This window comes from Rissa tridactyla, chromosome 13, assembly GCF_028500815.1.
Source record: "Rissa tridactyla isolate bRisTri1 chromosome 13, bRisTri1.patW.cur.20221130, whole genome shotgun sequence".
In the NCBI taxonomy this organism is placed as follows: domain Eukaryota; kingdom Metazoa; phylum Chordata; class Aves; order Charadriiformes; family Laridae; genus Rissa; species Rissa tridactyla.
The window spans coordinates 9238117-9251030 of record NC_071478.1 but is presented as its reverse complement, the minus strand read 5'-3'; the positions used below and the strand labels follow the sequence as shown (position 1 = coordinate 9251030).

Here is a 12914-nt window from a genome sequence, read left to right as displayed (position 1 = left end):
GCACGGTGTGAAATGAGAGCTATTTTATATGGGCAAGTCTAATTTCTTGGAGGACCACTGCCAGCCTGCCACCAAGCACACTTACACTGTGCTGGAAGAGGACAGGCACCGGCTCTACCTGAGGCAAGCCTGCCCCAGGCCTCCGGCTGGCATTTGCACTTTTCCATCTGTTTCCGCATGTAAATGCACATTTCCCTCTATCCCCCAATGGATATCTTAAAAGTGAGAATCCAAGCTGATGAACAAACACACCATGGTCACCTGGGCCTTTGACTCACAAGACAAACCTCATCGTGCCCTTGATGAGGGGCTCTATCCATTACCTTCAGGCTGGAATGACTCTGAATGGCCTTCAAACGAAGGAGAGCTCAGGAAAACAAGCCAAGGGCAGCCCACTGCCACGCACAGACCTTATCGCGTCCTCTGGTGGGGGACTGAGGCAGTGACGGGTGGGGAGGCCGGGGAACTGGTTCAACATTTTCATAAAACTATCTTTTATGCTCAACTGAGGTAACCCAACAACAACAAACCCCAGAACAACCCCCTCCCCGCTCCCCACATCCGATAAAAATCAAGTAATAACAGGAGTGACTTACGCGCTCTCTGCCTGGTACTTCCATCTGGCCTTCCAGTTAATACCCGCTATGATTAAAGCATCTATAATCTGCGGTCTGTGGAGACCTGTAGAGCAGCAGCGGCGGTGGCTGTGCAGCCTGATAAGGGTTGTTCACTCAGTGCAGATGAAACTTTTAATATTTATAGCTGCTGATTTTTTTTCCTGATGCCTCCCTATTGAGGGGAGGGGGGTGAAAGTTTAAAGATAAAAGCTTGATGAAAGACCAGGTGGAATGTTTTTCCAAGGACAGGCAGGGGCTTAAAGCTATCTCCACCTAAGAGCGGTTTAAGAACGCTGCTTAGGCAAGCGTGGCATCAGAGATGGGGGATGAAGCCTCTGGAAGACCTTCAAGGCTTGTCTACAGTGCACCCAGGCTGAGCTGTAAGCTCCTCCGAGCCGTCTGTGGGCTGTCTGGTCTGCACCAAGCACAGGGAGACGGCGCCTGGGGCTGCCAGCCATCGCCACAAAATAATTAAGTCACTCCAGGTCAGCGGCACATACTTTAAGTAAAGCGCTAACAGCAATTCCAGCTCAGCACTGAAATATGCCGAGATCCTAAACCAGACTGTGTCAGCCTAACCCTCGTCTCAACGTCAGCGGGAGCTGCGCAGGTCAGCACACAGGGCACCGGGAACACACTTGAAAAAATAAATTGCATTTTGCTCCAATCAAGTCACGGTTAATTGCAGTAGAGTACTTAGGACCCATTGCTGGTGAAACACTGAAGATGCTGGTGCCTTCGCAATCTTCCTCCTGGGAAATAGCAAAACCTCCCATTTCCAGCAGCATCCCTCTTCCAAGTGGATTGGTAATATTCTCGTTGGTGGCAATCTGGCCTCAGAGCAAGAAGGCTCTGCCCACCAGGCAGCAGCAGGCCATATCGCAAGGCAGAAGCAGGTACTTTCCACTACTGCCCAGCGACTCCCTCTGCCCCCCGTGCAGGGTATCCTACAGGAGACCCCGGGACGGCAGACGGAGGCACGCAGCTTACACAGTCCTTTGGACGCCACCTTGACAGAAAGATTCTGTTTACCCTCCGTCCAGACACAGGAACCCAACCCAACTCCCCCATTTTCAATACCATGAGACCCAGACTTGCCCCACGCTCAAATGGTTTAATATTTGTGCATTAAAAAAAGGAATCCTGACACCTCTGGGTGTCAATATTATGAAAGATAGGAATAACATCACCCATCAGTAATTTCAGATAGATGTAACTGGGCCAACCAACCTGAGTAAAACAAGAAGATGCAAAGGTATTCAATATATATATTCATTCTTTCATTTCCATATTCAATATATTCATTCATTTAATCTGAAAGACATTACACTTATACACTTCTTTCAAAGGTGGCTATGTGGTCCTCATTAGCATCAGAGCACTTCAAAATGTTTAATAAACACATACATACAACATACATATGGTATAGGGAGATAGGTTTTAGAGCTGAAATACAAGGCTTGGGTGAACTTGAACTGAGGGCTCTCAAATTTTAAGTTATCTCCGCCCCTCTGCCTTCCTACCATGAATACCAGAAGTCAAAGAAAAAAGAGAAGCAGGCTGGCCAGGGAGAAGATGGGATTGCTTTTTCACAAGAGAAAATCAAAGATAAAGACTTCTTAAAAAACAAAACCCAAATGCTGAAAAACGCTCCAACTAAATTCAAAAAGTATCAGAGAAAAGAGGCAGAGCTCTATATTCCTAGGACACATCCATTGTTTCGAAAGCATGAAGAGAACTGGATGAAGAAAACATAATACGTGCTGTCTTCAAGACAGCTGCAGTTTTCCTTGACTTACAGACCTGTCTGCCAGAAATTATATTTCTTGGCCTCCACGTTCTCCTTCACAAAATACAATTCCAAAATGTGCAAGCAGAGCTAAAGTCTAACGAACATTAAGTTGTTGAAAATTATTTAAAAAAAAAAAAAAGTCCTGAGTTTATCTGCGTTCTTAATAAGGAGTTTATCTCCAACTGAAAACCTTGGGCGGGGGGCAAGGGGGTGAGAACCTCAAACCCTATCAGAAGGAATTTCTGCATGACTTCTGGAACTGTACGGAAAAATCTAAATTAACAAAACCACCCAGTATCAGCAGACTAGTTAAAACTCTTTAGCACCTGGATACACACTGGCCAGAGCTCCTACAACATTTGCAGGCGGCACGCAAAAGTACATTAAGCTGCTTATCATTCTGAAGCAAGAATCAAGGATTAGACAAACCTCCCACTGCACATCAGTTGGCCTCCCTGGCTACAGCAGTCACCACCATTACCCTCATTTCCAAAGCTCATGAGCATTTTGAATTAAAAAACCTTACAGCATGAGATAGATGTACATGAAGAAACATCTGCAACGCTTCATAGATGAATTACTGAGCATCATCTATGAGTTATTTTCTACAAACCTGAGCTTTCACTACCTCGAAGGTGGGAGTGTTGAGTACATAGAATCTAAACATCCCTCTGAAGACATGAGTTTAAAAGTGTACATAAAAAAATACAATTAGAATATCATCAGGTGTTCACTGCTATGTATTGAAGTCACTTGCTACAAACAGGTCATCACTGTAAAAAGTAACACATGTGAAAAACAAGAGCAGTAGTCAGAGACCACACTTCCCCTCAGTCCCATCGAGTGGCAGCAAGATGGTTTGTCTAGGCAGTCACCGATCACAGCCAGCACCAGCAGCTTTGGAGAAAAGGGCTGGAATCTCAGCGATGAACAGGTCCAGAAAACTTTGCTCTGAGGGAAAATCCCTCCCAAGTATCAGGCGGCAGAATGCAAGTGTGAGAAACAAAGGGAAGTCCATCCACACGTAGTGGCAAAGGTCACTGAAGGCGGCTGCACCTTTCTCAAGCGGTCCAGCTCTCATCACACGGAGATACCTCAAAGGCAGAATTGCCCAGCACAACACGTGAGCTTTGTGCACATCCCTAAGATCAGCCAGTTGTGCAGATGTTTGTGAGAGATCACATCAATCTAAAGAGAAGTGCTCTGCAAAAATATCATTTTTCTTTCCAAACAAACCTCGTATTTGCTCAAACTCCAGGGGCACATCAGCAGCCTTTTTCTTTACTTCTTTATCAAAAAGCTACAAAGAAAAAAATAGATGATATTGGCAAAAGTCAGTACAAGCTTTTCACCCTGGCTGATACCACTGCTCACTCTAACCTCTTAAAAGATCCAGCAATAAGCCTTTTATATAAAAATCCATCCCTGTCACCACTGCTGCCTCATGCTCCATTATTTAACATTTTCCCATTTTCCCTGGCTCTGGGTAACCAGAAGTTAGCCTAGGTCCCTCCCCAGCAGCAAGGCTGACACAGCTACAGCGCCCAAAAACCAATCTCCTCTCCACTGGTTCCAATCACTCCAAAAGACACAGACACGTTACCTCGTAAGCTGAGAGCTCCAGGAGCCCCGATATGTCGTCCTCTATTTCAGACAGCGACTGGTTCAGGACAGCAGCCGCCTTGGCCACATCCGGGTGATAATGGTTTTGTAGACACTGCAAGAGCAAGACAAACAGGAGATGGCCTGGTTAGTACAGGGTGACATACCTATCTGCCCTCCCACACAGGGATCTGCCCTTTGTTGGTCAGATCTTCAGTGAACATCAGATTCTGGCAGAGGAGGCAAGTTTGCTGTACTGTGCTACTACAGGGCTTCAAGAAATCCTGATTTCAGCCATCTTTCAAATGGTCAAAGGTCCCCTCCACCTGGTCTGCATCCAGCTCCAGACAGACTCCTCCACAGGCCATGCCTACAGCACACAACCCAATTCTGCCACCTCCCACAGCCCCGACGTCACATCCGAGCTCCTGCCCTCTGGGCTTCCTGCTGTCACACAACATTCTTGTTGCTGCTTCAGTCCCTTACACAAATCCCTTGTAGTGTTTAAATGGAAAGTGATAATTCTGCCATTAAGGTTTTAGAAGCATCAGGAGTAATTTAACCGATTTCAGCCTTCGTATACCATCCTACAAACGATTCAGGCGAAAGGTGAACATTACCATCTTCTCCAGCATTTTTAAACCCATTTCTACAGGATGACCTAGCTGTACCCAATTAATTTCCATCAGTGCTCAGCAAGTTCCTCTCTCTCCCCTCCAAAGCAAATAAAAAGCCTCATACATTTGCAGCTATTTAGTCTGTTTCTGCTGTTAACTGCACGCTTTTCAGCTGCATGGTCAGAAGTGTGCTCACAAGTCACTTACTAATTAGCACGTACAATTTCTCCAGTGTGTGGAATCCTTTGCATCTTACGCTAGGATAGAAAAGGATGCAGAATAACAGATGAGCCAGAAACTCATCTCATTTGCATGACGTACGTCAGCAGGTTCCTGTAAGTGGGACTACCCATGGCCAACGTGTGTCAAGGAAGCAGCAAGGGTGGAACAAGCCCATACCAGACACAGATGTTCCTTTTTAGCTGACATACCCGAATCTCCCAGAGAGAGCTCTCCAAAGCCCTGCTTTCAGATGGCGACTCTTCCTCCATAATATATGGATCTTCTGACATATCTAAAGAAACAGAAATACAGAGCTAATTAACTTCTGCATGATATACATAACCTCAAAGGGATCACAGAGACCCAGAGCAATGGTGCAGCCAGAGCTGCTCCTTCCCAAGACATTTAGGGTCCAGGAACAAGCTGACACATTCCAGCATGACACAAGAGTCACTGTTTGCAACACTACAGAATCGTAAGAGCACAGGGAGCAGGGCACAAGGAACTTGAACAGTCTCAGGCAAAGGGCATCTCAGGCAACTTCGAACGGTCACTACTGATGTTCAACACTGATCAGTTAAATCAGAGAGAGATGAAGTAAAAACTTGGGAGACTGCTAACGCCCCAGTGGGGCCACCTACACAAAAACACTACAGACAGAAACTGAGGAGGTCTCTGGTTTCTGCATTTGGTTTTTTTTTTTTTCCCTTTTTTCTTTATAGTCTTGAGGTGAACAAGACAAGCTCAGTGTCTGGTACAGCCCCCCCGAGTTCTTTAGCACTTGGAAGTAGCCTGGGGCAGCGTGCCACGCTCAAAGCAACCCTCACCAGGGAACCACAGAGGCAGGGAGCCAACCGTGAGGCCCAAGGTCAGAGAGGAGCAACGCAGATAGGTCTTCACAGCCAGAGAACCTGCAGAAGCAGTCTGCTGGCTTTCCGCAAACTCAAGGGACAGAGGGATCCTTCTAGAACTCGGAATCGGGGCTGGGATCTCCCCTCCTCCTCCACAGGAATACTGCTCTTTATGCTGTCTGAAGGCATAATGCAAAACTCCCCTGCCCACCCTCCCCTTACCTTCTGGCCCATTAGGTCTGTGTACGAGCACTTTGCACGCCGGGTGCCTCCGAAAGAGATTACAGATGAAGGGAATGACCATGAGCAGAGCCTCGGGAGGAGCAGTGAGAGCCAGCCGAGAGAGGCGCTTTATAAATGCTGCCACCAGGTACGCTGGCAAGTGACTGTTGGAAAGCGGACAGAAAAAACCAGCATGTAAAAGTCCTAGCAAGTGAGCCAGCAGCCTCACCAACCCAAAGAGCAAGTCACGTTAAAGATCAGTGGGGCTCTTCAGATTTTTTGGGCTATGGAGTAAAGAGAAGCTGTAAGAGTCTTGGTTTCAAGCAGTAACAGAGGGTCTTGTGCACTCTCTGGAATAAATCTGGGGGCATTTCCATTCAGTGCATGAATAATCTCAAATCACTGTGATTCAATCCAGATGCATGGCATCACTCCAGGCGCTCACTGTAGCCAAGCACAGCTCTTGTACATGGTCATTCACGTGTCAGTCTTTATTCAGTCCTTCTATAAACTTCAGACTGCTTGGCCAGGCAACCTTGATTATACTCTCCTAATGTTGTTTTGTGGGTTTAATTAATACACGGGCCATGGTGTTAAATTTATACTAATACTTCCAGGACTAAAGTAAGCAGTACAGCTGTTAATGGGAACATAAAGCTGCTGCAATATAAATGTGCAGGACAGGTTTTTTTATGGTAAAAATGCAAATTTCTAACAGCGATCAGCTCATCTAGGCATTTTCTTCAGGTCAGAAGAGCTGTGATGAAAGATGACAATTTGCAGCCACTCAGCCTTCAGCCCTAGGGCTCGCTACACCTGCAAGGCTCAGCAAAGCCACCCCACAGGACACCGTCTGTCAGATCTCGTTACTGTCTCCAAAGCACACTATGAATACAAGGGGGGGTGATATTAAGTGCCTAGTGCTGAACTGTAAAGCGTTACTCTTGGTTTATTTTATAACATATGATGGCAACTATATGACCAGCTGCTTATCTAGTTTCTTCCCTGTGTACAACAAGTTGACATCATCAAGACAGATTGTCAAACACTTTATATTTCAATCTTACACGTCTGCAAAAGGTCATCAATTTATCAACAGCTTTATGATCTATAAAAAGCCTTCAAATGTTACTTTTCCATATTCATAAAGACAGACACAAAAATCATCACTTTCAGCCAAAGTGGAATACTGATCAAAATACATCCATAATCATTTGCAGATCAAACTCCAATAACTAACTGCGTTTTTGCCTTCTGAAACTAGACGGCTGTGTGGCAAATCTTCAAAAATAGCACATGAAAAATTACACAACACTACACTGACACTCTTGGATTCGGTTTTCTTGGTAAAAATGAATCTAATCCAGTAGGAACACTGAATACATTATATCCAGACATGTGGGGGACTTCAAAAACAGCCTCTGGCCAACAAAAAAGCAAAAGGAAAATATGTGAGCATACATAATAAAGATGCTACTTACGATGAAGACAAAAACAGATCAGCCAAATGGAAAAAGCGGGCTCGGTATTTCACGTGATATATAGAAGGGTCTAAAAGACTGTACAGTTTTTTGTAAAAGTCAGGATACTCCCTGTTAAAAAAAGAAAATGACAACATCCGTTGTGATGTACAATGGGACTACACCGTGTCTAAATGTTCCTATGCTTTCATTACAGCCTACCCCAGACCACTGCTGTGCTCTGTTTAGCTTTCTTAGGCTTCTCTCCACAGCCACCACTTGAAAACAAGGTGAATTTATGGCTCTTGCAGTGCCCAGCCATTTTGGGGATGTGAAGCTATATCCATTGACTGCAAATGGTATGGGATCCAGTGAAAGTCACACCAAAAACTATGGCTTCACTGTGTAACTAGATCAATAGAAATCGATTTTCAAGCGCTGAGCAACTACAGCCTGGAGAAGAGGATATTTAGGCTCAGCTGAAAAAAAAGGTCAGACTATCAAGAGCTCAGCATCCAAACAGCTGAGCCTCTTGTGCAGAGTTGGAGTTGCTCATGGGGAAATTTTAAAGCCTGAAGGCGTGGAGAACCCATTTCAGTTGCTTTTACATAAAAATATAAACGCAAAACCCCATGCCCCTTCCAACAATATGCTCTTTTTACTTACAGATTATGCTGATGAATCAGAATAAATAAACCATTTAAGGCTAGAAGACTGATTGCTCCACCTGTAAGAAAGCAGGCAGGTAGCAACACAATAAAAATTGGGAAAAAAAAAAAAGGAATCAGCTTCAACTTGTTTCTATTATAAAACCTTCCTAGAATGAACACAAAACCAAGAGTACCTGAAATTAAAGCCAGCATGACAGTTGTAAAGTGACACAATTTCACCTAAAACCTCCCAGAGGTTCACAAGTTTCTCAGAAAGATTAAGCTGTAGTTTAGAAGAAAAGACTCTGAAACACCGAGACACAAAAACGTGCTGCAGAATCCCCCAAGAAAACCACACTGAGGAAGCAAAGGTATCATGAGAAAGGACATTTCTGTAGGCATCTGTGCATCCTGTGTCCGGATGCAGCCCAGATATCAGCAGTGCTGGCTGAATTCCATATTTAAAAGAAATCACTCCAGTATTCTACTCTACTCAAAGCCTTAAATATGATTTTCCCTACATATAAGGGGCAACAACACTGACACAGGTAAAAACATCTCACTTTCAGGGACGACAGAGCTCACCCTAGTTCCTTAGCTCCATCCCAGCCAAAAGTACGTCTATTTCATCATCCAGGCCATGGCGCTACATCCAGCCGACCTTCCAAGTCCGTAAGTACCATGCTGCAGGTACATACCACAAAGGATTTAAAGCCTGTTTTCACTCACCTATGCCATAGGCTGCCGTCAAGAAGTCTATCATGAGAGTGGGTTCATTCATGTAAGGCAGGATGGAGTCATGCAGAATCACAAGAACTTTTTTGTACAGGCCAGTGGGTAGCTGTGAAGACGAAACAATACAGTGAAACAATCATTGCAGGGAGAACTCAGAGAGCAACAGCAACCCATGGCTGAAAAAGGCAACACACAAGCAAAAGGGGATGTGCCAGGACAATACAGAACGGCTCACAGCAGCAGTTCCCAAATGGGAGAGTTTACAAGTGACACGTGACAAGTTCATTCAAAGAAGCTGGTGCCCACAACTAGAAGTGTCATCACAGCTCAGAGGGGAAAGTCACCAGCGAAAAGGCTTGGGAACCCTCAAATCAGGAGCAGAGGTCGTTATGCTGCAGGCCACTCCTTATGGTCAGATTTGTTTGAGGCGGGGAAAAAACGCCTAAGAGTAAGAACAACCAGAACGTATAAGGTCATGTTTCTTGGCAGGAGAACGATCCAACAGAAAGGGTGACTGGGCTGTTCTCATCCCACATTGAAAGCACAGCGAGGTCCTACCAGGAGCTCCATGCAAGGGCGGGGGCAGCCTCTGAGGATTAGCAATTGAAGAGTTACACAGATCAGTGGCAGCAGCAACACTCACCTTGTGCTTCAAAAAAATGAGCCACATTTTTTCAAACGCCTGCTTGTGTGCCTGAAAAGAGAATTGCAAACAGTGAGTTAAACACACTGCTGTAGATAAAGTTCTATTTTAAGTAAATAAAATTTCAACTCTGAAGCAGCAAATGAACAGTTACCTGCAGCTTCGACACTTTCAATTCCTCCCAGTTATCTAAGAAGAAAGGAAAAATGGATATTGAACTTGAAATGGGATGTTTAAGAAATTAAGATGATCCTTTTTTACTTAGTACTTTGATACCCTAAAAATTTGGGCTGAAGTCCTTGTCTTGATACAAAGCCATGACTGAACCCACCGTAGACAGAGGAATGTGGATTTTGTAATACTGTTTAGAATCACTGTGATCACAGAAGCAGACATTTTTTATTAGCAAATGATAGTATAGTCTTTACACAACAAAAATCTTAAACCTGATTTTCCCTTTCATACACAGGTCATCATGTGGAGATTACTAACCTTGCTTCACCATAAATTTGACCATGTCGGACTCTTTGTTTGGCATGTTAATGGGCGAAATGAGGGAAAATACATTCTGCTGGTAAAATGGCAGCGGCCTCTGAGGAAAAAAGCATATAATCAAACACGAAGCAAGTTCCACAACAGATAGCAAGATGCTGGACTTCGATATTGCCCTATTTCCCAAGCACTGAATATACTTAGGAAAGAAAAAGGAAAGGAAAAATGCTGACGGCTAAATTACATACTGGTGTATTCTCTATTGCTGCCTCATCCTGGAGTATTACTTGTTCACCTAACACAAAACTTATCTCTGAACTAATTCTGGTTTAACAAAAACTGGTGGATTACATTAAGGAAAACAGACTCTTCTTCTCTGCACCACAGAGAGAACAGAATTAGGAGTTCTGTGTGTGACACCCACCCTGCAGCGATTCGGGTAGAACAGAAGCTAGAGCCCAGACGAGAAGGATCTGCAAGAACACCACTTTGTGTCTTAAACTACTTCCAGTTTCAGACTGAAGACATTCTTAGCATAATTGACACACATTGTGAGCAAGAAAAAAAATATTTAAAAAAAAAAATCAATGCCTTCAAGTGGGCACACTCATTCCTCTTGCTTCCGAAGTCTTTCCATACACCACTGTCCCCCCCTGCCTCATGCACGAGATACACGTTTCAGAGCAGTTTATCCAGACCCAACTCAACAGCAAAAATTTGTTACCTCTTTTGTCTTTTGCATGACTTGTCCAATACTCTCAGTGACCGCCTTTATGACAAAGTACCGAATGTCATCATACTCCATATATTCTTGAAAGCGAGAGATCAGGAGCGAAGCATCCTCGTTTAAGGGAAGTAAGCCATCGACAACTACCTAACAAAAGGTTTGTAGAGGAAAGGAAGTCAGTCTCTTACAGTACTGGAGCAGACAGCGAGCTGTGGTGGCTGACGGCACCCCTCATTTTTCTGAAAGGCAGCTAGCACAGCCATGTGCGGCTTGCCCCACAGCAACGTTCACAAGCCATTCTGACAGGCCCTCCTGGCCTCCAACATGGGCCCCTTCTATCAAAGATAATATCATTTAGAAAGGAGATGGTGGCTGATCCAGGGGCAGTACCTTCCCTGTCACCTCCCAATCCCTGCAAGTGAGGCCAGGGACTACAAAAAACCACCCCATAACTGGCACCTCATAAATACTCATGAACCCAGCTCGAACCTGTACAAGGCAGCTGCTCCCACATCTGCAGGTACCACCTCACCAGGGACAGAAGTTCTAGGTGTCGGTGCTCTCTAGGACACCACCCTCCCTTCCCACTGAAAACCTCCTGGCTTGACATTTCAGTCCTGGAGAAGGTGAGCACATTGAGGTCGTGTGTGCCACCAGGTAACGACAAGAGGAACTTTTCAGTTCTGCTCCTTACCTTGAGAAGTTCACGAGGAAAAGTTAAAGTCCCTTTCCACTCTACTTTGATCAAGGGATATCGTGCCTCCAACTCGACAAACTTCATGAGGGTGCAGAGTGACACTTCCTTTTGGAAAAAGAACAAAAGAAAAAAATCCCACCTCAACAAGTACACCAGGGGTCAGATCCAAAGGAGGTGACTTCTAAAAGAGGAACAATGAACTAAGTTGTTGTTCGTGGAGAGAGCTGCACGCCTTTTACTGTCAGGCTGGTGAGCAGAGGTGGGGGCACCAGCAAGGTCTTACAGCCCTACCTGCCCTCCCACACTGAAATATCAGAGTGACAATTGCTTCTAATTCACCCCCAGGGGAACCCGTGTCCCAGCAGCAGGCTCAGGACCTACCTTCACCTGGAAGACATGGTGGCCCATCAGCTCCGCCAGGCAATCCACGCACTCGTTGTAGCGGTGCCTCATCCATATCTTGTACTTGTCCTCAGCGCTGTACTTCTCTGAAGGACGAAACACGGAGAAGCAGTGACAGCCCGGACCGGCTAGGACGAGCCCCGGGGAGCCGCCACCCAGGCCCAGGGCCCTGCCTCTACCCGGACGCGGCCGCAGAGGCCCCCGCTCCCCCCTCACCGGCCAGAGAGTCCTTCTCGGCGGGCAGTGGGCCGACGAACAGCTCCCCGCGCTCCAGCAGCGCCCCGAAGAGCCGGCTGCAGGTCCTGGCGGCGCAGAGGACCTCCTCCTCCTCCTGGCCCTGGGGAAGAGAATCTCTGAGGAGAGGGCGCGGGCCGGCCCCGCCGCCAGCCGCGGCCCTCAGCCCCAGCGCCGCCCCACCACAGCCCGCCCGCCCGACCCAGCCCGGCCCGGCCCGCACCGCCAGCAGCTCCAGGATCTCGAAGACGCGGTTGGCGTTGCCGCGGCTCTCCAGCACAGCGTCCAGGCAGCAGGCGAGCGCAGCGGCCCGCGCCATGCTGCCGCCGGAAGAGGAGGAGGAGGCGCAGCGGAGGCCGCTCCTCCCGCAGGCGGGGCCGGGAGGCCACCGCCCCCTCCCACAACCCGAAAACCCCATCTTTTGAGGAAAAACACAGGCTGGGCGGAGGATAGATGGAGAGCAGCCCTGAGGAGAAGGACTTGGGGGTGTTGGCGGACGAGAAGCTCAACGTGAGCCGGCAACGTGTGCTCACAGCCCAGAAAGCCAACGGCATCCTGGGCTGCATCCCCACAGCATGGCCAGCAGGGCGAGGGGGGATCCTGCCCCTCTGCTCTGCTCTGGGGAGACCCCCCTGCAGCGCTGCCTCCAGCTCCGGGGTACCAACAGCAGAAGGACACGGAGCTGTTGGAGCGGGGCCAGAGGAGGCCGAGGAGATGCTGTGAGGGCTGGAGCCCCTCTGCTGTGAGGACAGGCTGAGAGAGCTGGGGGGGCTCAGCCTGGAGAAGAGAAGGCTCCGGGGAGACCTTAGAGCCCCTTCCAGTCCCTAAAGGGGCTACAGGAGAGATGGGGAGGGACTTTTTACAAGGGCCTGTAGTGATAGGACGAGGGGTAATGGCTTCAAACTGGAAGAAGGTAAAATTAGATTTAGATTCCTTAAATTTAGATCAGGA

The 12914-nt window shown here is 47.0% G+C and overlaps 1 protein-coding gene across 1 annotated transcript; it reads right to left on the bottom strand.

The window, feature by feature from the left end:
• Positions 1 to 1711: 1711 nt before the first annotated feature.
• On the bottom strand, positions 1712 to 12328 carry NOC4L (nucleolar complex associated 4 homolog). Its single transcript, XM_054219132.1, has 15 exons — positions 12187 to 12328; positions 11946 to 12066; positions 11709 to 11815; positions 11325 to 11432; positions 10628 to 10777; positions 9904 to 10003; positions 9566 to 9600; positions 9412 to 9462; positions 8763 to 8874; positions 8050 to 8110; positions 7405 to 7515; positions 5924 to 6087; positions 5060 to 5142; positions 4013 to 4126; positions 1712 to 3709 (listed from the first exon to the last, which is right to left on the bottom strand). Exons 1-15 carry the CDS (start codon positions 12280 to 12282, stop codon positions 3593 to 3595), a joined length of 1530 nt encoding a protein of 509 aa, XP_054075107.1. The 5' UTR covers positions 12283 to 12328; the 3' UTR covers positions 1712 to 3592.
• Between the last annotated feature and the right edge of the window lie 586 nt (positions 12329 to 12914).